The sequence below is a fragment of the Schistocerca americana genome, chromosome 1 (genome assembly GCF_021461395.2).
Source record: "Schistocerca americana isolate TAMUIC-IGC-003095 chromosome 1, iqSchAmer2.1, whole genome shotgun sequence".
In the NCBI taxonomy this organism is placed as follows: Eukaryota; Metazoa; Arthropoda; class Insecta; order Orthoptera; family Acrididae; genus Schistocerca; species Schistocerca americana.
Window position 1 is genome coordinate 977,612,655 of NC_060119.1, and position 27,108 is coordinate 977,639,762.

Below are 27,108 nucleotides of genomic sequence, written 5' to 3' on the forward strand. Positions count from 1 at the left end.
AGCACAGCTAAACAGAGCAATATTTTAGCTACAAACTGTCACTTTTCCACACAGTCACCACCATTTGTTATGCACTGCTGAAGAAATTGCACTGATAGAAATCCGTTGATGTGTGCTAAAGGTGTATGGAGATGATACAATAGACATGAGCAATTTGAGGTGGTGGGTACGGCATTTTCAAGATTGTGAAAAGGGTGTGCATGACAAGCCATGACACAATCAACCCTGCACAGCTTTCATCTCTTGCATAGAAGAGCATCTTGATCAACTCATCCGTGCTGATCAGCAGATAGCCATCAGAGAGTTGTGTGCAAAGCTGAATGTCAGCTGTAATGCCTTGGAAACAATGCCAATGATGAACCAGAGTCTGCATGCCACAGTTGTAAAAATTGGATCTACCTGAGGCAAACTGCTTCTGTACAGCTTCGACAACAGCATCCAAACAAATCTTGAAAATGTGTACCATGCAGTCCATCTTTCAGGGGCCCAAAGAGATGGAAGTCTGAAGGCACCAAATCAGGACTATACTGTGAATGTGGTAAGACAGTCCAGCCTAATTTTGCAATGATTTGTGTGGTCACAAAACTGGTATGGGGCCTGGCATTATGTTGCATGTGAAAGCTGATCTTTTTCTGTCTTTATCCTGGAAATTCGGGCTCTCAGCTTAGCCAGTGTCATCTTGTAGCATGCTGAATTGGCAGTTTCTCCAGGCTTAAGGACATCCAAAAGAACCACATCATGGCTATCCCAGAAGGGCACAAAAATTTGCCTGCATACAACTGTGTCTTGAATTTCTTCTTTGTCAGGGAATTTGATTGTCTCCATTCTGAAGCCTGTCATTTGGATTCTGGCTCATAGTGGTGACACCAATTCTCATCTCTGGTGGTGATGCTATTCAGAAAATTGTCGCCTTCAACGTCATATCGGTCCAGCAGATCCCGACAAATTTCCATTTGATAAGATTTTGCACAGACTTTGCAATAACAAAGATGTTCCAACATTGTTTCCAAGGCATTACAGCCAACATTCAGCTTTGCACATAATTCTCGGGTCACTATCCACTGATCAACACGGATGAGTTGATAAAGATCCTCCTCATTGCGAGGGATGACAGCTGTGTGGTGTTGACTGGGCTGTGGCTTGTCACGCACACGGTTTTCACCACCTTGAAAGTGCTGTACCCGCTGCCTCACATTTCTCGTATCTATCCTATCATATCCACACACCTTTAGCAAGTGTCGATGGAATGGATTTCAATTGGCGCAATTTCTTCAGCAGTGAGGAATTCAATCACAAGAGGTTGTTTTATATGCACATCCATATCAGACTCCATTTTGGAACACCCCTCTGCTGGTGCCAACTACCACAGAACAACAGAACCACCGGCAAATGAAGAGAGAGGTTCAAGCAGTAGCACTACACCAACGACATCTGGGGCAGGCATTCAAAGTCGCCACAAAAAAATAGCAGGCATTACTTTCGGACCCCATCAGACTCTACGTCATAGCCTTTCCCATTACTGTGGAGAATGACCTGCTGCTGTTTGCCATTAAAGACCTGTTGTGATTTACTACTCTTATTAAATAATGGTCCAACTTCTGCAGCAGTAAATTTGTGATTAGTGCAAACACCTTTATTAAATCAGTGGTGATGCCTATTGCCGGCAGTAGCTTTTTGTTTAATCTGTCAACTGCCTCACAGAGAAAATAAAATGAACTAGCTGTCTGAAGATGTACCTATCGGTTCAAAACTGGTAACGGCGCTGTTTAATACTAAAAAATAGCATTGTAAAAAGTGGCTGGCTGCTGTAATCTGTTGTTTAAGAGTCAACCTATATATAGAATATAGTATTTTCAGTTGTTAAAACCACACTGTATGTTTGAATATGGATTATGTGAACTGAAATGATAAATTACCCTTATTTATACAGTCTTTTCAGTAACTTTAGCAGGTGCTAAAGATACAGAAATAAGCGTAAAATTGACAACATTATCGTTCCATTTTTGTATAAAGTGGTTTCGCTATTTAGTACTCTAATCATACAGGAGGCTAACCATTCCACAGGAACATTTACAAATGTGCCTTAGTCAGATAAGAAATGCAGCACAAAGCTTTTCTATTCTGCTAGATACACCACCATATCTACGAGAGTCCTTGGTATTCAGCAATTTAATTATAGATTCTCCCTTGTCTTTGTCAGTATCACAGAACTGTTATTTCAGGTAGAGGTATTGAAAGCTATTTTGTAAGAAAGTTACACTATTCCCCGTAGAAACTTCTTTAATTTTTTTTTAAAATTCGCCTACTGTATTCAGAATGTGATTGTTAAGTACTGAGCATATATCTGACTTATCAGTAGCAAAAACATTTGTATTGTGTATTGACATTATATCCTCGACCTTATGCTGTAGACCAGATACTTCCTTCATGGCTAACCATATGGTTTTAATTTTATCTGAGAATAAGCTGTTCTGTTTGCATACATGCTTTTTACGTTTCTAATAAAACTTTTAAGCGTCTTGCATTATTTTTAATGGTCTATCACAGCTTGATTGTGACTTTCTAACGTTTTGATATAATTCCCACTTTGATCTATGTAATATCTTAATACCAATAGTCAGTCATCCAGGTTGCTGGTTAGTTTTAATACACTGGTTTAAATGTGCTAATGACAACCAGCTTTGAAAGAGCATGAGAAATGTTGAGTAAAGTACTACATTTTTCTGTTACCAGCACTATAAACATTCTACCACTCCTGCTCTTTAATGAGGTTTAAAAGTCTAATGCCACTGGATTAACATTTCTAAATTGTTAGTAATTATATTTAGAGTGTGTGTGTGTGTGTGTGTGTGTGTGTGTGTATATAATGTTAAAATTTGTGCATCATTGTCTGGAAGGCTATTTATCCTTTTGCTAACAGAATGCCTCCGTAGTAATGAAGAATGAACAAAAATGTTGTTTATAGTTTTGCTGCTGTTCCCGTGCTCTGTGATTGGAAAGAATACAGTCTACCTCATAATGTGAATTTAGGAGATCTTTCAACTTTTTCTAGCACAGTGACTTAAAAAAGTAATATTGGAGGTCACCACTTGCAACTAATTTTGTACTTCCTATAAAATGAATCAAAAAACATTCTTTCTAACTTGAACAGAAATGGCTTGAAATCAAGAGTTTGGCAACTTGTAGATAACTACAATTAAAAGTATAGTTTCACAAACTCAGCAATTTCTGGACAATATTCAGGAACTGCCAACAAAGTGTTTTTATCCATCAATAGATTGAAATGGTATACCAGCTTCCACATAAACAGCCACTCCCCCATTCTGCAAAGAAGTCCTTGAAAAATAGCCACCTAATGTGCAATATAGGGAGCCCTTAAATTGTTTCATTCTTTAAGTGGTGCTCGAATATGCCAGTAATATCAGGGTTATCATCTGTAAGCAGTTAACAAACTTTATCCCTAATATCTCTTACATTTTGATGAAATAGGTTAATTTCTTCATTATTTAGAAACCTGGTTATTTCTTAAGGTGGTTCCCTTGTTAGACACTCATCCCTTAAGCAGGGATACCTATCAGCTGACTACAGTAAAAAAATGGTGCAGCTTGAACTCAAATCACTACAGGAATTTTGCTAAAAGTGGTCACACCACCCCACATTGTTACTTACAAGCTTTGCCAACCAGGTCTTCCTTTCCTTTACCTAATGAGGTGCAGGCCATACCTATTGAAACCTGATCTAATGATACACTCACTTGGCACCACTGGACTGTATGCCATGCCCTCAGTCATCATTGCTTTCTCAGACACTATTTTAAAACGCTGAAACAGCTGCAGGAGGTACACATTTGTGCCACCAGTTTGGGTAGCTCAGATGTGGACTTTGTGCAGCTGTTTCATGTCGAGTAACACTCATAGACAAACACACAAAAAACACATAAAAACACACACAAAATAGCTTAACCATGAGCCATGACTGTCTGAACTGGTGGTAACCCATCCTTGTACTTGCTAGTTGCAGTTTTGCAGGTAAAACTGTGGTACTCTAAGAGTACGTAATACAACACACCATTAGGACGTTGGTTGGGAAGTGAACCAAGTCAGAAGAAATTGGAAACTACAAACTGCATTTGTGGAAAGGAAAAAATGTATCAGTTGGTATGCGTAAATATTTAAAACGTTACAAAATATTTCAGTGCATAGTGCATTTATTGTTTAACAAGTTGTGAAAAGGAAAAGGACGTTTCACACAAAAATTTGAGACTGGGTCTCATTACAAAACTCGTGGAAACTCGAGGAATGAGGCAGCAATATAGGACGTAGTTCAAAGTTCATTTTAAGTGCTCATTCACTTTTTAAATGTAAGAAAGGTCCATTGTTATTAATTACGGAAAATTTCATTAATTTTTGACAAATAATTTCAGTACCACAGTGCTTTTTTAAGCATGGTTGTATTTGAGAGGTATGCTTTGAACTGACTTAACCTGCCAGTTATTGGGAACCTATAATGTAATGTGGATAATGAACCATGGTGCAGCTAACCTTTTTTCAGATTGACAACTATCGCCAGATGTGAAAGAAGTGAGAAGTGACAGTCTGGCACTTAACAGTATGAACAGTACTGCATAAAACAGACTGAATTATTAATTAAGAGACTGCAGCTGATGGTCTTCTGGTTAGTATTGCTGGCACTCGATCACAGGGCCGTAGGTTTGATTCCTGGCAGAGCCGCCATTTTCTCCATGTGGGACTTGTGTATGTGTTGTCCTCATCGTCGTTTCATCATCAGTTATGCAAAAGTTGCTGAAGTGGTTTCAAATAAGGAGACTTGCACAAGGCAGTGAAACAACCCCAGAAAGGGTGTTCCAGCGAAAAATGCCATTCGCACATTTCATTTATAACTGTCACTCTAACAACTATACAGTGTGTATAGTGCTGGAAACATTGATTGTTTGTAGCTTTCATAATTTCTATGACTTTTCACTTGTTTCTGATTTACGTTATCTGGAATGTTGGAAAAACTATTAGTGTAAGCTTGATTCAATTTTGTATTTATCACGGGGTTTGACTTTCTGAAGAACAAACTGTAACACAAAATCTTACCAAGAAATATTTAACTTTAATACATAAGGACATTCTCTTGAAGTCTTGTTCAGTAAAATGTACAGGTTGCTTTTGTTAGTTTTTGTTATTGCAGTTGGAATTAGCTTCAACAGTGCTAATGCAATCAACTGACAATTGTGTCTGCTGCTGGCAGTATTAAAGGAAACTTCAAAATAAACACAAGTCACCTAAATGTGAGAATTCTGATTGTGTACTTTACCATTGAAGGAGTAAAGCACATGTTTTTTTTACTAATGTCGTTTAGTATTACTTCATTTATGGAAAGACAAAGGTTTTGTGAAAGTGCTTGAACAGCATCATATTGTTGTCAGAGGGTCACATCAGTGTCAAACTCTTCAAACATTTTCAACTACACTTGCATATCTTCATTTTTTTCCACAACCTTTGGCATCTGTTGTAGCCCCTTGCATTTATATTGCTTGGTCTCAATACCATTCACCAGTTTAAGATCTATCTGATATTTAATTGTGCTACAATGTATATAATGATATATTTTTCTGCAAAACTTCAACCTTTTTCCAAAATGAGCAGTAGCACACAATAACAGAAACAAGTTTGGCTGAATGGGAAAAGTACAAAAACTGGATAGACAGAGTAATAAGCCCTACTTAGCTTTCTGTATGCCACTGCACACTTCTTGAGAATCTTGGTGCTGTACTTCTACCAGCAATGGAGTCTGCTCCAGTGACTTTTTGAGCCCATATTTATACATCCCTGAAGAGTCTTAATGTTTGTCCTTAAAGACTGAAATATTTCTCACAGACCAGTGGTCCATTTTCCAAGTCCACGAAGCATTAGATGCTGGAAAATAGGGAATGTATGGACTTCGGGTCAGATCTGTCCAGATCGTAATGAATGATAACATTTCAGAGATTCAGAACTTGCTCACTTAAAATGACAAACTTCTTCGTTTGTCATCAGTTAGCTGAGTTGTGTGTTGCATTGTGGCAAAAAAAACAAAAAAAAAAAACCAGTACTGTCTGCATCCTGTCTGGCGAGGATTCCAAATATAGCTTTTAGGTGCTGCCAAGTGTCACTTACGAACACTGTTCTAAGAACAGCAGTACTCTCAAATTGTATCCACATTTTTTATTTAATGAGCTACACGTGGTCCCAACATTGTCTAATGATGAGCTGCCCAGTTCTGACAGGGAACAAATGTAATGAATATTAGCTTCCCAAGCTGGGGCCTGGTCCCAGTACCCACAATGGTTAGGTAATTGTCTTGGTAGTATTCATGCCAAACACACACAAACCAGAGATACTTGAATGTAAGTGAGCTACAGGACACTCCTAATTAAAGATAAAGGTCTCTCTCTCTCTCTGGCAAAGATAATATGGATATTTGAAGTTGTGGGAGAATATAGGTGTGGAGGTGTCAGTGAACCTCAAAAATCTGAAGAGGAATAATGGTAAACTCTTTGTTCACTGAACTACAGGGCCCAAGCAGGTAATCAGTGAGGTTCCTTAATTTTAGTGTATTGGCTTTACATACCTAATTCTGTAAGGTGCTTACTGCCATTGATTTTGATGCATTGTGCAAGCATGTAAGAGTCGTTGAAATTGTTTCATGTTTGCAATAGGAATCTACATTTGTAATCTGCAAACCACTGTGAGTGCATGGCAGGGGTTACTTCCCATTGTACCATTTATTATGGCTTTTTCCTGTGCCAGTCACTTTATGTATTGTGGGAACAGTGATTGCTTAGACAACTCTGTGCATGCTGTAGTTACTCTAATCTTGTGTTTACAATGATCTGTAGAGGGGTGTATTATATTCTAGATTTGAATTTGATTCTTGAAACTTGCAAAGTAGGTTTTCATGGGATAATTTGCATTAATCTTCATTTTTTCAGTTCTTTCATCATATCTGTGAAACTCTCCCATAGATCAGACAAACTTCTGATCATTTGTGCTGCCCTTCTTTGTTTGTTATTATGTATTCTCCCCTGTTAGTCCCACATGCTTGAGTAACATTTTAGGGTGGGTCACATGAGTGACTTGTGAGCAATCTCTTTTGTAGACTACTTGCAGTTTGCTACAATTCTATCGATGAACTGAAATTTGTCATGTTTTACCATGTTAATTGTGGGGAAAGTCAGTGTCTGGAATTGATACTTCCCTGTGCTTGGAGGGAAGGAAAACCCAAGAGATAATCAATGCCCACAAGTAGACAGCTGTACTTTTCTTATACGATCTTAGTGTCTGTGTATTACACACAAGACATTTGTATCTCTTTGCTGCAAAGGTGGTGATACAGCCAGTAACAGAGACAGGCAACAGTACAAATTTTAAGTTCTATAGATACACACAATAACTTAATTTTAAATGTTGTAATTAAGTGCATGCTAATAATATACATTTTCTCTTTCTTTCGCTTACAAGTGACACAATTACTAAACACTCTGTTCCAAACAGCAAATCACCTACAACATGACTGCCTGTTGTTTTATTTTACTGATTTGAAATAACATTCATTTCATTAAATGATAAATTTATGACAGTGGTGTGCGTTTAAGTGTTCTTTAAGAGAGCACAAGTTCTGTTACTTAAAAGTTGGTCTCAGTGTAGTTGCTGACAGTTTTAAAAACTTCATCATTTTCATAAACATGTGGTTAATTGGTCAGCTTTAATCACTTGCTTGTGTCACTGTTGGCCTTAGGATCACCTATTTGCTAGTATTACCATTTCTTTTACATAGGGATGATACGACATGTAAAAGACAAAAAATTGTCTATGTGTCTGGCAGTCAGATTTATTTATTTTGAAAAATGCTCTAAACCCTCAACTGGGTAACTATATTTGGCATAAAATGAAAGGTTATTGGACACAAACTTGCTACAAATTTAGCTTTGACATTCTCCATGAGATACAAATCCTGTTATTTTAACAAGGTTTCAGAGCATTTTACATATTTTTGCAGTATTTCTGTGTAAATAATACTGATATTGTAACCAACAAATGAAGTTATTGTACATAAACTGTTTTGGCATTTTACAGCAAATACAACTAAAATAGAAATCATTAATTCGATGTATGACTTTTACTCTGTTTCGTATGCACTGTAAAATTTACAACTGTTTTGGTGTGAAGCAGTGGGTGCAGTATGATATAATCAGATATGCATGTTTGCTAAAATTTGCCTGGAATAAAATACATCAAGCTAAGGAAAAATATTTGATGCATTTGCCACAGGAATATTTGTATTTGCAAACTTTTTGGCCCAAAACACCAAGCAGTTATCAGTCTAAAGCCGAAAAATTTCAGAATTTGAATCTAAATACTCATAATGCAGTAAATTGCTCTGTTATGACTGCACTCCACTGCAGAGACAACAAGTTAGTGATATAAATATGTGTGTTTCTTAAGAAGCCAGATTATTATAAGAAGCAGTGAAATGGTAGGGCCAAAGAGAACAAGGCTCAGTGTTGTTGCCATTGCTGTTCACTCTATTTACATTATACCTACATCCAATGTCTGACCGAAGGATACAAGTACTCCAGTATGCAGGTTATTTGTGTACTTGTACTCATAGTGATAGTTGTACTGAAAGCCAGCAGCAGATGGATAACACGGTGATAGTGTTGAGTGAATGGCTGAATGAGAACAGCTGTGACATATCACCTCATAAATCAGTTGTGTGCATATATGAAGACATAGGCTTAACAAAACAAGGAACATCAAATTAGGAGTCTTTTATATTCCCGATTGAGAACGGTCAAATACTTAGGTAGTTACATCAATCCCAAGCTAACATGGTCACATCGTATTAACTGTGTAATTAGAAAACGTGGAGGTGCCATAAATATCCTTCGCACTGTGACAGGCATTTGTTGGGGTGCAGCCCCAAGAATCTAAATTAGCATATCACATTTTAACACAACCCTAGATGCATCTGTTGGGGTTCAGCAATGCAAAGTAGCCAAGAGAAAGTATATATTGGAGCATTCAAGTTGTCTCCAATTAATGCTTTGCTGATGGAAGTAAATGCAACACTATTAGAACATCATCATTGTTAAATTCCTCTTAAAACATTTCCAACATGATAGTTTATTAACAAAGATTTGTGATCTCCGTACAAAATGCTATGCTGGCAGGTATTTGATTACGAAGAAACTACTGCCCTAAGCAGAATTTTACATTGATGCTTTTTCTTTCTGTGAATGTCATCAATTCCCCAAATTTAAGCTGCTTCAGCACACCCTAAGCTAACATGATCTTGAAGCTGGATATCAAGACACATCTTCCATTCGTCCAAAGTACACTCAGTGAGTAACTTTTAGCGAATAATCTAGCAGAATGGCCATGTTAAAGACATGTAGACCGATGGATCTAAACAAAAAGGTGGAAGCACTTCGTAGAGAAAAGACTGATCATGGAGGCAAATTAAAGTTTCTTGAAGTTGGGTCCATATCCACTGCAGAGCTTACAGAAGTTTTAGAGCAATTTAAATACACTAAATAAGTGAAAGAAAACTCATAATTTTATTAGATTCTTGTGTTACAGTGGTGCTGCTAAAAAGCTAAGACATCAAGAATATAAAAAATTATCCAGTATATCAAATTATAAGTGCAGTGATGGAGCTTCGCTGCCTAAATAGGACATCCATTGTGTTGTGTGAAGATGCTCAGCAGAATAAAGGAAAATAAGAAAGTAGATACTGTGGCTCGAATCTAAGCCGCACCTGAAAAATGAGATTCGAAATAAAGGAAAAAAAAAATTTCCCGACTCTAAGCCGCACCTGAAATTTGAGACTCGAAATTCAAGGGGAGAGAAAAGTTTTAGGCTGCACCTCCAAATCGAAACAAAGTTGGTCCATTGTAATATGAGACACAATTTACGTCGAATGAATGACGATACAGCTACAGTAGTTTGGTTTGAGTCATAAGCTTAGCAGTTAAGCTTTACCAGGTAGCCATTGCTATGCGGCAGGTGCTCCGTCCATATTTATATGGGTACCCTTCCTTTTTCACGTGCTTTGTCTGGTTTGAATCGATTTCTTATTTTGCTTTGATCTGATAAGTGCCGTTTTCTTTGTTATAGGTGTTTGCATCACTCTAAGCTGAAAATGCATTACTGTACTGTGTCGTGCATTGTTTGTCGCATTCTGATAGTGCGTGTTTACGGCCTGTCGCCGCTCGCGGCACGGCTTGCTTTTGTGCGCGCTACCACCGTTTACAATTAACAAAAAAAAGAGAGAGAGAGAGAGGAATCGTTTCATTAGGGAAAGAATGGCAAGAGACTGCTATTTGTTGTTACTTACACTGCTGCTTTCTGTGATAATGAGCAACAAGAACCAAATAATAGACTGCGTATGATAGGACATGTTCTGATTGAGAGTTAGGCGAAAATTTTTCTCCGTTTGAAAATCTTTGCGGCCGCTTCTTTAGTACATCAAATTCTGCACAGAAATTAGTCATCTTAGATTTAAAAATCTAGTAAGTTGCCCTGCTTCATTTCTGACTATATCACTATTAGGCATAAGAATAATACGAATATAAACATGACGCGATACGTATATTCTTCCGCGTTTGCTGTTGTGTCACTCTAGTTTCGTAGTTTATTAAGCAGACAGGATTTAAATGAGATAGCAGCAAACACGAAATAATACATGGCAAAATGTTTATATTCGTATTATTCTTATGGTGAAGAGAATACTGCATGTGATTCACATTTCATGAGGTTCCTATTAGCAACAATTTCTTCTCACAGGCAGGAAAAAATTCAGAATGTAGAGTTGGCCATATTGACAAACATCCCAAACAGTCTTGCTAGTCGGATTTTCGTAGTATATTGAAATTCTGCTACATTCGAAGATGAACAGTACGGAATTTGTATTTACTTCGTTGGATAATGTATGAAAATGCAGTGGTCGAAACTCGGAGCGGAGAAAAAAAACTCGTCTTCCACTTTTTTCTAAAAAATTTATTTACTGATGCAGAGGTTTTGGCGCCAGTATTTATCTTTGTGCCTACAAAGCATGCCTGTGTAGCGCTACATATATTCGACGGCAGAAGTTAGTTGTGGCGGCACCTACCAACATTTTTCAGAACTTCCGCTTGCTTTGCACTCGATTCTAAGCGGCAGGCGGTTTTTTGGATTACAAAAACCGGAAAAAAGTGCAGCTTAGATTCGAGTAAATACGGTATGCAATGGTTCAATTAAATATGATATGCCACCGAACGATCTTCTTTATACTGTATATTGTATTGAATGAAAACCTCCAACGGTCTTAACAAAATTAAAGGGATACACTATACAGCAGTGATAACCTAATCTCCTATCACATCCTTGGTACTAAAATGCAGATACAGCAGAAATTTTGTAGTGACAATGGCACGACTTTAATTCAGTCACGGAAGATTCCAGCAACATCTCTACTGCCTTAACATGATCACATCTTCTTTGTGTGAATGCAGCAGTGAGAAAGAATTCAATCAAATTTTTTGTGGCTACCACAAAAGATGTCAAGAAACTACAAACTAATACAGCATCTGGTGACCTTTGGAAATGCATTACCAACAAATATTAAACCTCTTTTAGCAACAGAGGACATAAAAGTGTAAAACTTCCTGTAGAATTATATAACAGAGGGTCAAGTAAGGTGGTAGTCATCGTCAGTCTGGAGATGGGTTTAATACGACTCTGAAAGCCCCGCATACTGCTTTAGCCTGTGCAAGGCTCTTCGTCTCCGAATAACTACTGCAACCTACATCCTTCTGAAACTACTTAATGTATTCATCTCTTGGTCTCCCACTGTGATTTTTACACCCCACCACCCCACCCCACTGCTTCCCTCTAATACTAAACTGGTGATTATTGAATGTCTTGGAACGCGTCCTGTCAACCAGTCCCTTCAAAAACGCATTTCTTGCCAGGCAGTCTACATTTCATAATTATCCTCTCCACTTTGGTCATCATCAGTTATTTTGCTGCCGAAATAGCGAAACCTATCTACTACTTTGTGTCCCGTTTTTTCCTAATACAGTTCCTTCGCTATCAACCGATTTAAGTCAGCTACATTCCATTATCATTGGTGCGTCTTCTTCTTCTTCTTCTTCTTCTTCTTCTTCTTCAACTGCTTGCTCAGTGTCTAGACTGGATAATTTCACAAATAGGCTACAACCCTGTTTCACTTCCTTCTCAACCAATGCTTACCTTTCATGCCCGTAGACACATACCTCCGTCTGGTTACTGTTAAAGTTGTAAATGCCCATTTGCTACCTGTATTTTAGCCTCTATCTTCAGAATTTCAAAGAGTTTTCCAGTCAACATTGTCAAAATCTTTCTGTCTACAAATGCTATAAACGACTTATGTTTTCCATTTCCTTAACCTGTCTTCTAAGATAAGTTGTAGAGTCAATATTGTCTCACATGTTCCTGCATTTCTCCAGAATCCAAACTGATCTTCCGTAAGGCTGTCTTCTACCAGTTTTTCCATTCTTTCTTTTATAAAGAATTCGCATTAGTATTTTGCAACCATGACTTATTAAACTGATAGTTCGGTAAAATTCACATGTGTCAGAATCTGCTTTCTTTGGAATTAGGATTATTACATTCTTCTTTAAATCTGAGTGTGTTTCACCTGTCTCATACATCTTGCACACTAGATGGAAGAGTTTTGTCATGGCTGGCTCTCTGAAGGCTACCAGTTGTTTCGAAGTAATGTCATCTAAGCCCGGCTCCTTATTTCAACTTATTGTTCAATGCTCTGTCAAATTTTTCTCGCAATATCATGTCTCTCATCTCATTGTCATCTATACCCTGTTCAATTTGTGTAATATTGCCCTCAAGTTAATATCCCTTGTGTAGATCCTCTATATACTCCTGTCAGCTTTCCCTTCTTTGCTTAGGACTGGTTTTTCATCTGAGCTCATACAACTGCTTCTCTTTTCTCCATAGGTTTCTTTAATTTTCGTGTAGGTGGTATCTGTTTTTCCCCTAGTGAAATATGCTTCTGAATCCTTACATTTGTCCTCTAGCTGTTGCTGCTTAACCATCTTGCACCTTGCCAGTCTCTTAGACATTTGTTTTCCCTTTCACCTCCTTCATCTACCACATTTTTATATTTCCTCCTTTCAGCAATTAAATTCAATATCTCATGTTATCCAAGGATTTCTACTAGGCGTTCTCTATTTCATCTAATGGATGATCTACAACTGCCACTATTTCATCTCGTAACTTTCCATTCATCTTCTGCTGTATTCCCATCCCATTCTAGTCAACCATTGCCAAATGCTTCCTCTGAAACTCTCGGCAACCACTGTTTCCATCAACTGATGCAGGTCCCGTTTCCTACGTTTTTGCAATTTCTCCAGTTTTAATCTAAAGTTCATAACTAACACATTGCGCTGAGAGTCCACATCTGCCCCTGGAAATGTCTTACAATTTAAAATCTGGTTCCGAAATCTGTCTTACTGTTATATAATCAATCTGAAACCTTCTGGTATTTCCAGATCTCTTCCACATATACAACCTTCTTTCGTGGTTCTTAAACAAAGTGTTAGCTATGATTGAGTTGCGCTCTGTGCAGAATTCTACCAGGCAGCTTCCTCTTTCACTCATTTACTCCAGTCCATATTCCCCTACAGTTTTTCCTCCTCTTCCTTTGCAGAAAAATCATTGATGATGCCTGAAGTAGAGAGGATATAAAATGTAGACTGGCAGTGGCAAGAAAAGCTTTTCTGAAGAATAGAAATTTGTTAACATCAAATATAGACTTATGAGTTACTAAGTCTTTTCTGAAGGTATTTGTCTAGAGTGTAGCCATGTATGGAAGTGCAGCATGGATGATAAACAGTTTAGACAAGAAGAGAATAGAAGCTTTTGAAATGTGGTGCTACAGAATTATTTTAAGACTGGATTGGTAGATCACATAACTAATGAGGAGGCACTGAATAGACTTGGGAGACAAGGAACTTGTGGCACAACTCGACTAAAAGAAGGGATCTGTTGAGTAGGGTACATTCAGAGACATCAAGGGATCACCAATTTAGTATTGGGGGGAAATGTGTGTGTGTGGGGGGGGGGGGGGGAGTAAAATTTGTAGAGGTACACAAAGAGATGAATACTGTAAGTAGATTCAGAGGGATATAAGTTGTTGCAGTTAATTGGACATGATGAGGCTTGCACAGGATAGGGAAGCATCGGCAGCTGCATCAAACCAGTTTTTGGGCTGAAGACTACAGGAGCATGTTAATTTGCTTAGTTCATGACTTGAAGTTCAGTTTAAATGGATGTAGCAGATAATAGTTGTTTTTTATGGTTCTGAGACTGGCAATATGTGGGTGATGCCTAAAGCAATAATAATAATAATAATAATAATAATATAAAGCAATCACTCATATAAATACATCGGCTACACCACTGCAATTTCATAACCACTTCTACAACCCTTTAGATCACGTAACATCAACAGATACGAAGAAAGTAAATTGGAAAAAGAAAACGCTACATGGCAAGCACCCGTATCATCTAACACAGCCACACATCGATCAAGACTCATCCAACACATGGCTAAGAAAAGACAATATATACAGTGAGACGGAAGGATTCATGATTGCAATGCAGGATCAAACAATAAACACCAGATATTACAGCAAGCATATTATTAAAGATCCCAATACCACAGCAGATAAATGCAGACTTTGCAAACAACAAATAGAAACAGTAGATCACATCACAAGCGGATGTACAATACTAGCAAATACAAAATACCCCAGAAGACATGACAATGTAGCAAAAATAATACATCAACAGCTTGCCTTACAACATAAACTTATAAAACAACATGTTCCCACATACAAGTATGCACCACAAAATGTACTGGAGAACGATGAATACAAATTATACTGGAACAGAACCATTATAACAGATAAAACAACACCACATAACAAACCTGACATCATACTCACCAATAAAAAGAAGAAATTAACACAACTAATCGAAATATCCATACCCAATACAACAAATATACAGAAGAAAACAGGAGAAAAAATTGAAAAATACATCCAACTGGCTGAGGAAGTCAAGGACATGTGGCATCAGGATAAAGTTGACATTGTACCAATTATACTATCAACTACAGGAGTCATAGCACACAATATCCACCAGTACAGCAATGCAATACAGCTACGTCCAAACTTATATATACAACTACAGAAATCTGTAATTATTGACACTTGTTCAATTACCCGAAAGTTCCTAAATGCAATGTAACATATACCGTACAGTTAAAAGGAAGTTGCACTTGATCAAGGTCTGCGTCACTTTCCATTTTTGACCAGACATAATGTCTGAGAAAAGAAAGAATAATAATAATAATAATTATAATACTTTATTCCAGATGTTTGACTATTTTTAAGTTCAATAATGTTTTTAACAGTGCTAATTTATATATGTTATATTTTTACAGGAATACAAGCACCCCCTTCCTCAAATGTTTTATCAACCAGTCGTGTTTCATTGGCACGCAACATGCTCGCAAGAGCATCTAATGTATTGAATCGTTTGGAGAATCCTCAGACTTCACAGGAAGAAACGCCAGAAACCCCACCAGGGGAAGACGAAAATGTGACGTAAGTTGAAAGTTACATTTTGCAGTTGATCAACATTTCAAGTTTGGTTTCTTGTTAACTGTATCTAACGATACTGGAGACTGGACTAGTCATGTCCAGATTTGCTACAGCTAATCTCTAATAATTTTATGCTGAGCCTTCTTATTGAAAATATGTTGCTCCCAATAGAATGTTTGCAAAATTTTAAAATCTTAAATAATCTAAAGAGTCTGTCATGCATATTTGTTTGTGGAGTATTAGTGTTGGTAATTTTTAACCAGAATTGTCATTCAAGAGGCAAATTTTTATGAGTGCCAATAAAAAAAACTAAACTCCTCCCGAATAGGCCATGAAGGCCCAACGGTACTGACTGGCCGCTGTTTCATCCTCAGCCCGTAGGCGTCACTTGATGCGGATATGGAGGGGCATATGGTCAGCACACCATTCTCCCGGCTGTATGTCAGTTTCCGAGGCCTGATTATGAGTGCCAATAGTCACGTAAAGTGTACTTGAAACTGTCCTAGCTTTTGGAACTCTTCAGGGAGAAAAGATGGATAGGTTGGAGAAGATAAAAAGGAAAAGGCAAGTAACACAGCAGCTCGGTCCCTCTTTCCTCCCTGATGAAGCAGTTAACAATAGGAAAGTTTTGTGCCTTTTTGTATGTGTGCATGTACAGCACCAAAAACTTTTCCTCCTGCAGAACATTGATGGCCAGCAAATGTCTTTTTTAATTACAGGATTGTTGAATGAGTTAGAAAAATGGCTGTTTCTCCCACCATCATTATGTTGCTTCTAGCGTCATATATATATGAAGATCATGCAGATTTTAGTGTAGTTGAAATTGAAGAAAAAATAGGCCTGGGTACACAATTTTCATTTCAGAAATGATTACAGTGAATGCCGAAGCTTGAAGCAATAATGTGTTTTCAGGAAGTAAAATTTGTGTACCAAACTACAGCCTTTAGTACACTGTCACAAATAAAGCTTTCGGCCAGTAAGGCCTTCATCGAAAATACACACAAATGTAACTTGCACAAACTATTTAGTTTTTGTGTGTGTGTGTGTGTATGTGTGTGTGTGTGTGTGTGTGTGGGGGGGGGGGATGTATATTTTTGACAAAGGCCTTACCGGCCAAAAGCTTTGTTTGTCACAGTCTTTTTGTTGTGCCTATCTGGTGACTCAGCATATCTGCTACATGATGAGTAACAACTTCCCTTTTCATAATATTGTTACTTTCCATCCTGGATTTTCTATTGTTCGATTAGTCTTTATATACTTTTGCTTATTGCGGCAGCATCTGCAGACTATATAATAAAAATATTCAGAGAAGTTTAAGTTCAAAAGAAGTATAAAGAATTACAACAAGCACTAAAACCTTCAGAGTAAGCATTACAGCTGCATTTGTGTCTATGGGCTGGAAGAGACATGTTGAAAAGCCATGTACCATTGAATATACTACTCTGAATCAGATTTGCCTGCTGCAGCCATTTGAAACTAATGAGTGTGAAAACTTATGTCATAACTTGGGTTGTTTTGAAAATCAGCCTTATGCAAACACAATTAGTTTATTTTTGATATACCGAGACATGCTTTGGCACCTATGTGTCATCTTATGTGGGTCAGATTTTATTTCTGTAAACTGTTGTTGTTGTGGTGGTGGTGGTGGTGGTGGTGGTGGTCTTCAGTCCTGGGACTGGTTTGATGCAGCTCTCCATGCTACTCCATAGTGCGCAAACTTCATCTCCCAGTACCTACTGCAACCTACAACCTTCTGAATCTGCTTAGTGTATTCATCTCTTGGTCTCCCTCTACGATTTTTACCCTCCATGCTGCCCTCTAATGCTAAATTGGTGATCCCTTGGTGCCTCAGAACATGTCCTACCAACCGATACCTTCTTCTAGTCAAGTTGTGCCACAAACTTCTCTTCTCCCCAATCATACTCAATACCTCCTCTTTAGTTATGTGATCTACCCATCTAATCTTCAGCATTCTTCTGTAGCACCACATTTCGAAAGCTTCTATTCTCTTCCTGTCCAAATTATTTATCATCCATGTTTCCCTTCTAAACATAGCTACACTCCATACAAATACTTTCAGAAATGACTTCCTGACACTTAAATCTATACTCGATGTTAACAAATTTCTCTTCTTCAGAAACACTTTCCTTGCCATTGCCAGTCTACATTTTATATCCTCCCTTCTTCGACCATCATCAGTTATTTTGCTGCCCAAATAGCAAAACTCTTTTACTACTTTAAGTGTCTCATTTCCTAATCTAATTCCCTCAGCATCACCTGGCTTAATTCGACTACATTCCATTATCCTCGTTTTGCTTTTGTTGATGTTCATCTTATATCCTCCTTTCAAGACACTGTCCATTCCGTTCAACTCCTCTTCCAAGTCCTTTGCTGTCTCTGACAGAATTACACTCCTGGAAATTGAAATAAGAACACCGTGAATTCATTGTCCCAGGAAGGGGAAACTTTATTGACACATTCCTGGGGTCAGATACATCACATGATCACACTGACAGAACCACAGGCACATAGACACAAGCAACAGAGCATGCACAATGTCGGCACTAGTACAGTGTATATCCACCTTTCGCAGCAATGCAGGCTGCTATTCTCCTATGGAGACGATCGTAGAGATGCTGGATGTAGTCCTGTGGAACGGCTTGCCATGCCATTTCCACCTGGCGCCTCAGTTGGACCAGCGTTCGTGCTGGACGTGCAGACCGCGTGAGACGACGCTTCATCCAGTCCCAAACATGCTCAATGGGGGCAGATCCGGAGATCTTGCTGGCCAGGGTAGTTGACTTACACCTTCTAGAGCACGTTGGGTGGCACGGGATACATGCAGACGTGCATTGTCCTGTTGGAACAGCAAGTTCCCTTGCCGGTCTAGGAATGGTAGAACGATGGGTTCGATGACGGTTTGGATGTACCGTGCACTATTCAGTGTCCCCTCGACGATCACCAGTGGTGTACGGCCAGTGTAGGAGATCGCTCCCCGCACCATGATGCCGGGTGTTGGCCCTGTGTGCCTCGGTCGTATGCAGTCCTGATTGTGGCGCTCACCTGCACGGCGCCAAACACGCATACGACCATCATTGGCACCAAGGCAGAAGCGACTCTCATCGCTGAAGACGACACGTCTCCATTCGTCCCTCCATTCACGCCTGTCGCGACACCACTGGAGGCGGGCTGCATGATGTTGGGGCGTGAGCGGAAGACGGCCTAACGGTGTGCGGGACCGTAGCCCAGCTTCATGGAGACGGTTGCGAATGGTCCTCGCCGATACCCCAGGAGCAACAGTGTCCCTAATTTGCTGGGAAGTGGCGGTGCGGTCCCCTATGGCACTGCGTAGGATCCTACGGTCTTGGCGTGCATCCGTACGTCGCTGCGGTCCGGTCCCAGGTCGACGGGCATGTGCACCTTCCGCCGACCACTGGCGACAACATCGATGTACTGTGGAGACCTCACGCCCCACGTGTTGAGCAATTCGGCAGTACGTCCACCCGGCCTCCCGCATGCCCACTATACGCCCTCGCTCAAAGTCCGTCAACTGCACATACGGTTCACGTCCACGCTGTCGCGGCATGCTACCAGTGTTAAAGACTGCGATGGAGCTCCGTATGCCACGGCAAACTGGCTGACACTGACGGCGGCGGTGCACAAATGCTGCGCAGCTAGCGCCATTCGACGGCCAACACCGCGGTTCCTGGTGTGTCCGCTGTGCCGTGCGTGTGATCATTGCTTGTACAGCCCTCTCGCAGTGTCCGGAGCAAGTATGGTGGGTCTGACACATCGGTGTCAATGTGTTCTTTTTTCCATTTCCAGGAGTGTACAATGTCATCGGCGAACCTCAAAGTTTTTATTTCTTCTCCATGGACTTTAATACCTACTCCGAATTTTTCTTTAGTTTCCTTTACTGCCTGCTCAATATACAGATTGAATAACATCGGGGAGAGGCTGCAACCCTGCCTCACTCCCTTCCCAACCGCTGCTTCCCTTTCATGCCCCTCGACTCTTATAACTGCCATCTGGTTTCTGTATAAATTGTAAATAGCCTTTCTCTCCCTGTATTTTACCCCTGCCACCTTCAGAATTTGAAAAAGAGTATTCCAGTCAACATTGTCAAAAGCTTTCTCTGAGTCTAAACTGTAGTCTGTAAACTACAATAAGAAATTTATAATAATTTAAATGTTGTAGGCCTAAGAATTGCAATAAAAACAGCATTCATCTGCAAACTATCCATGAAGAAAATTAATGCATATTTATCAAGAACTGTTTCGCGAATAGAGGGTATGTGCATTTCTGTACTTGCATTTTTTTCATTCTGTTGCATGTTTCGTTGGTGTATTGATCAGCTGCTATTCAGTGCACCGTTTCAACACATTTTTTCACACAATTTTCATTCACCAGTTCATTTCACATGAATTTGCACAAAATGTGATCTGAGCTGAAACTTCTGACTCCATTCTCAGTGAGAGGTGTCATGATATTGCCACTGCTCACTTGGTACTCGTTCGTCTAGTGTTTGTTGTGGCACTAATTTTGATTGTTTCATCAGAACTGGCATGGTGTGGCTGCTGGGAGAGGGTTGTGTGTGTGTGTGTGTGTGTGTGTGTGTGTGTGTGTGTGTGTGTGTGTGTGTGTGTGTGGAGGGGGGAGAGAGAGAGAGAGAGAGAGAGAGAGAGAGAGAGAGGGCGCTGGAAGGAGGTTTCAAGAGGGAACTGAGAGGACATAAGTTTTAATTATTATTATGATTATTATTATTATTTTAAGCTGTTTGAGTGGTATGTTTTATGTGGGGAGGTGCCTTTGTATAGTTCCTTGAGTGTTCCATACTGTGTTTTGTTGCACAGTGTTGTATTTTCATTCATGACTATCTTCCCTTGTATTATTGCTTTTTGTACGTGGTAGTTCTCCTCTATTGTGAGTTTGTGATAGAGACTGTTGCTTTCTCTGAGGATCGTAAGATCAGTCTCCGTGTTATTTGGGTGGTGGTTTTCTTGTATTAGGTGATCTGCAAAAGTGGAGTGTGTACTATCACTTCTTAGGGCTCTGAAGTGTTCAGAGTACCTCGTTTTGAAATTTCTGCAGGTTTGGCTTATGTAGACTGACTGGCATGAACTGCAGGTTAACTGATAAATTCCAGCTTTGAAGAATTTGTCTGCTGAAGTGTTCTTAGTGCTTAGATTTTTCTGTACTGTGTTTTTTGTGCGAAATGATTCTTGTAGCCCTTGTTTCTTCAGTATGTTGCCGCCCACCCCATGGACAGTTTCTGTTACTGTATGGTAGTATGTGCCATTCTGAACTCTTTGTAGGGTGTTCCTGATACCCTGTGTTTGTCTGGAGTTTGTGTTCTTGGTTCTCTGTTGTGGCTGGTGGTTTGTTTATGGTTTGTTCTTTTTTTTTCTTCGGTTTGCTTATCATTTGTCTGTTGTTCCCCTTCTCTTTGGGTATTTGGTGTATTGTGTTCAGATCCTGTGTGTAGTTGAGTTTGTCCAGTGTAGTTCTGTTGAGCCTGTGTAGCAAGTGTCTGAAACTTGAGAGTTTATGTGCTTGAGGATGGTTGGAGTTAATGTGAATGGTTGTACTTGTGGCTGCAGGTTCCCCGAAAATTCCAAAATTCGGTTTGTTGTCAATTGTGTGTATGGTGGTGTCTAAGAAATTAGTTTCATTTCCTCTTCTGTCTCAATGGTGAATTTCATGTTTGGGTGAAATGTATTTGTGTCACTGTGTAATTGTTTTATTTGGGTGTCTGTTTCATCAATCAAGCAAATGATGTCGTCCACGTATCGGTACCAGTATATAATCTTGTACTGTTTTCGATGTATGATTCCAATGAATATTTTGTTTTCAATGTGGTTTAGAAATGTGTTTGCGAGTAGACCACTGATGGGTGGGCCCATTGATAGGCCATCTTTTTGTATATAAATTCCTCCTTGAAAGTGAAGTACTTCTGTTATAATCTTTAGGGTGGGTTCTATTTCATCTGTGTGTGCAGTACTGTCATAATGCAACAAAGTGCATAAATAAGAAGTTTCATACCAAATTGTGAAAAATGTAATCAGGATATACCTGATGCTTGTGCAAGTGTCTGGAACAGTAACAGTAAGCATAAAATGTCTGACTGGTTTACACACTCTTGAAGAGAAAGGAAACTAACGATTTAGTGGAACGTTTGAATTGACGTGCATCATGCATTACAATAGGTGACTTCAAGACAGTGCAACAGATATTGCCACAGAATTGACAAATGTCACTTGACATGTTAGAGACTCCTGAAACCTCTTGTTCATAATAGGATGCACAGAACATGCTGAATGAATGATTGAGATTAATATTGAAAGAATTGGGACTCAGCAGGGATAGTATTGACTAGCAGAAAGTGACTAGAACGGAAACAGGTAGAGCTGTCCTCAACACATGATCAATTTTTTTTAAACTGCCACTGGATAACATCTGGGGTACAAACTTCAGCGACTGGCAAAGTATTTGTCATCCTTCATATGCCCCAAAGATTTCCTATAAAAGCCCAGGCCCAAGACAATGTATATACAGGGTGTTTCAAAAGTGACCGGTATATTTGAAACGGCAATAAAAACTAAACGAGCAGCGATAGAAATACACCGTTTTTTGCAATATGCTTGGGACAACAGTACATTTTCAGGCGGACAAACTTTCGAAATTACAGCAGTTACAATTTTCAACAACAGATGGCGCTGCAAGTGATGTGAAAGATATAGAAGACAACGCGGTCTGTGGGTGCGCCATTCTGTACGTCGTCTTTCTGCTGTAAGCGTGTGCTGTTCACAACGTGCAAGTGTGCTGTAGACAACATGGTTTCTTCCTTAGAACAGAGGATTTTTCTGGTGTTGGAATTCCACCGCCTAGAACACAGTGTTGTTGCAACAAGACGAAGTTTTCAACGGAGGTTTAATGTAACCGGACCAAAAAGCGATACAATAAAGGATCTGTTTGAAAAATTTCAACGGACTGGGAATGTGACGGATGAATGTGCTGGAAAGGTAGGGCGACCGCGTATGGCAACCACAGAGGGCAACGCGCAGCTAGTGCAGCAGGTGATCCAACAGCGGCCTCGGGTTTCCGTTCGCCGTGTTGCAGCTGTGGTCCAAATGACGCCAACGTCCACGTATCGTCTCATGCGCCAGAGTTTACACCTCTATCCATACAAAATTCAAACGCGGCAACCCCTCAGCGCCGCTACCATTGCTGCACGAGAGACATTCGCTAACGATTTAGTGCACAGGGTTGATGACGGCGATATGCATGTGGGCAGCATTTGGTTTACTGACGAAGCTTATTTTTACCTGGACGGCTTCGTCAATAAACAGAACTGGCGCATATGGGGAACCGAAAAGCCCCATGTTGCAGTCCCATCGTCCCTGCATCCTCAAAAAGTACTGGTCTGGGCCGCCATTTCTTCCAAAGGAATCATTGGCCCATTTTTCAGATCCGAAACGATTACTGCATCACGCTATCTGGACATTCTTCGTGAATTTGTGGCGGTACAAACTGCCTTAGACGACACTGCGAACACCTCGTGGTTTATGCAAGATGGTGCCCGGCCACATCGCACGGCCGACGTCTTTAATTTCCTGAATGAGTACTTCGATGATCGTGTGATTGCTTTGGGCTATCCGAAACATACAGGAGGCGGCGTGGATTGGCCTCCCTATTCGCCAGACATGAACCCCTGTGACTTCTTTCTGTGGGGACACTTGAAAATCAGGTGTACCGCCAGAATCCAGAAACAATTGAACAGCTGAAGCAGTACATCTCATCTGCATGTGAAGCCATTCCGCCAGACACGTTGTCAAAGGTTTCGGGTAATTTCATTCAGAGACTACGCCATATTATTGCTACGCATGGTGGATTTGTGGAAAATATTGTACTATAGTTTTTCCCAGACCGCAGCGCCATCTGTTGTTGAAAATTGTAACTACTGTAATTTCGAAAGTTTGTCTGCCTGAAAATGTACTGTTGTCCCAAGCATATTGCAACAAACGGTGTATTTCTATCGCTGCTCGTTTAGTTTTTATTGCCGTTTCAAATATACCGGTCATTTTTGAAACACCCTGTAACTTTCCTCATTCACAACAGAGTGATCTAGCATGAATTCTTACATAAAGATCCAACTATCAACACCAGATTATATGAAGCCATTTCAAATTGTCCATTTTTACACAAGTGATATGTCTGACTAGAATTTTACAGGGAAGGAAAGTAGTCTGCTGTAATACAGTGGCCACTTACATGCTGCAATTGCTATAAGCAGTTCAGTTGTCGAGTGCTCTCAAAATTTTCTTGATATCAATTGTACTCCACAAATTTGATTCCTGCTGACAGCTTATGAATGTTTATTCAAGGAAATTCTTAAAGTTATGTTTTGCAGACATATCAGACACCCGAGATATGTGAGAATAATGTTCTGATTGGCCCCAAAACAAATCTAGGATTACAATTTCCAGCAGCTTTACAAAATTTGAACAAGTTCAATATGGGCAGTGGGCAGTATGGGTAGTATGTTGGTATTGAATAGATATATTTTCTTAATGTTATTTCTTTCAATTGCTCCATGTACACTATTCATCGAATCTGTAAATCATCTCGGTTTCAGTGTTAAGCTACAAGCAGTTTGTGCAGAATGGGAAGACATTTTATCAGCACATATTTTTTAGCCACACTCAAAGATACTGTAAGTGTATGTTACATGAGAAAGACAAATTTTAATACATCGTATGATATCTGATGTAGGGATTTGTAAGTTCACTGGTAGTGTGGCATTGCCGTAGGCACATCCAGGGAGCATGTATTTTTGCTGACAGTCTGTGACATTTATCAATATATCTATGCATGCTAATTTAAATTCCTGGTTGGAACATAATAAGTGGTATAGGAACAGACAACTACTCACTCCAGGAATGTGATCTGCTGAATAGATGATGACTAAATAAGAGATAAGATAACAAATGTAGTAAGGAGTCTCTCTTTGCCATAAGCTATGTTGAAACATGTCTCAGTGTATGCTACTGCCCTTTCATCCCTATGAAAATTGGTACCTAAAATTTCCTACAGTTTGAATATTGCACCCAGTCAATAGTAAAAACTTCAGCTGTTAGGCACCTCTAGTTGTGTCTTTCGACTGTCAGTCTGCTACATGCCCTCTTTGTGAATTCAATAATGTGAGTGTTGTTGCCAATTTCTTTAAATTGTGTTCTAGCGTGTCTGCAAATCCAGAAATAGCTGACTGGAGGGAACAAAGGATCTGCATAAAGTTCTATTCTATACTCCACAAAACTGCAGCTGAAACCCTCTACATGCCACAAACAATTGTGGAAGTGCGTGAAATGGTCCACAATGACAGGAGGCTAACAGACCATGATGGTAATGATTGTGAAATAATTGGAATTTCATACATGACCTGTCAAAACATCTTAGCTTGTTGACGCATTCTACCTTATGAATTCGAGCAGGAGACAAATTGCAGCAAAATCAGTTTTTGTCTTTTGATCACCAACCAGTCAGACCATTGGACCCTGATGTTCAATGAGTGCAGACCGCAGTTAAGAGATCATCCAAACTTCCTATCCAGAATGAAAACTACCAACAAATCATGGGTGTATAATTACGACTTCAACACAAAATGGTAATTTTTGCAGTGGAAGACCCCATCCTAACGCCAGCACAAAAAAATGCACAAAGTTCGCACAAAATCAAGACGGTATCAGTTTGCTTGACATAAATTATTCCCGATTTGCCCCAATCACCACATCTCACCGGCTCGCTCTTGCCACCATCCCTCTCCAGCTTGACCCACACTCCTCACTTCAACCACTGCTGCCTCTGGCTACTGGACATCAATGCCAAGTGGATTGCAGGGTCAAAGAATGCGTTGCAAGGCCAATTCTCACCTATAAAATTCACATTGCTATTGCAAGGGAGGATCTACATGGTGCGGATTGTAACTGAAGTTGAGCTACTTATGCTCAGCACAATCACTGAATATGAAACAAAGATTTATAACTTAAATTTTATAAATTTTTAAATTTGAATGTGACTGATCTTAACACTTTAGAAGTATTCATATTTCTGTTTCAGTGCTAGCTCGAGTGCAGTTGGAAGCATCACTGTTACAGACAACGTAGGCGGTGGAAATCAGTCACTGCCATCAACTTTAGCGCATGCCACCCAAGCCGCCACAGCGGCTGCTATAGCTGCTGCAGTGTCAGCTGCTCACGCAGTTGGTGTGCCTAACATTACTATTGTCAGAGGGGGTTCTGGCAGTGGCCAACAACAAGACGCCAGCATACTTGTTAGTGGTGGGTTACGATAGTCAACTTAGCTTCTGTCCAAGTCAAACATTTATTGTCTAAACCAGTGGTTGGCAAACTAAGGCCACATACAGGCTGAAGCATGTATTAGTGTGGTCCACTGTTTCTCAGCTGTGTCTTATAATGCTATGCATGTAGTGACTAAATGCCAAAACAAATAATGTCAGCCAACATTAAGAGTGTAGTTTCCCTCTCAGTAACAAATTCTTACAGTAAAAATAATATTTTAAGATATACTTAATTTTAATTGACACTGGTAAATTTGGCAGCTTACCTCAATGACAGAAGTGAACACTGCAGTGTTAGAGAACAAGAGATGTTTTGTTGGCTGCCTAAAAGTACTGACAACTCATACGGATCAAGTGCTATGACATAAAGTTGACACAGAAGAAACATGGATTTGTGAATGTGCATTACCGAGATGGTCATTGTCAGATGTGGTGCTTATTCGTAGCAAGAAACATTAAATTTATCAAGCCTATTGTAATACAAGGCAATGAGTAGAAAAAGACATCAAAACATCTAGTAAATATTTGCAATTGTCAAATTATTGCATAATGGATTTCAATATAGATACAGTTGTTGTTGTTATTGATCAGTTAATCATACGCTCACACAGAAAACACAACGCTATTTTGCACGGCAATTACATTGCCACAACTTTGTGGTAATTAAAACAGAGCAGTCTACACGATATGTTCAGAATGATATCGGCTTTAACGATGAGTACTTTGGGGCGAGCAGCCAATGTATCATGCCATTGCTGTAGCTAATCTTTAAGACACAGAGGAATTAGAGACATTGGCCGTGTGTGGGCAGTGATTTAAATCCGTGGGGAAAGTGGAAAATTTGTGCAGGATACAGTGATCATCGCAGCTGCACAGACTACCCTAGCACACCTATCTGATCCAAATTCTGAATTCATCTCATCGATCCAAATCAATGCCCCATGCAGCCATCTCTGATACCTTTGTGTCTTAATTCATATTGGCTAGTGGATCAAAATGGTGTCTGTGCTTTTGGACATGTTACATAGGTTACCAATTAACAATAAGGTCCGTA

At 39.6% G+C, this 27,108-nt stretch overlaps 1 protein-coding gene across 6 annotated transcripts in view; it reads left to right on the forward strand.

Annotated features, from left to right (window-relative positions):
- The window catches only part of LOC124615782 (large proline-rich protein BAG6), a 227,613-nt gene that overhangs the window by 62,050 nt on the left and 138,455 nt on the right, over positions 1–27,108 (forward strand). For all 6 annotated transcript variants that reach the window (XM_047143900.1, XM_047143945.1, XM_047143927.1 and 3 more), the window contains exons 6-7: positions 15,538–15,700; positions 25,814–26,034. In XM_047143900.1, coding sequence (XP_046999856.1) covers positions 15,538–15,700; positions 25,814–26,034 — 384 coding nt within the window. The remainder of the gene's footprint in view (positions 1–15,537; positions 15,701–25,813; positions 26,035–27,108) is intronic.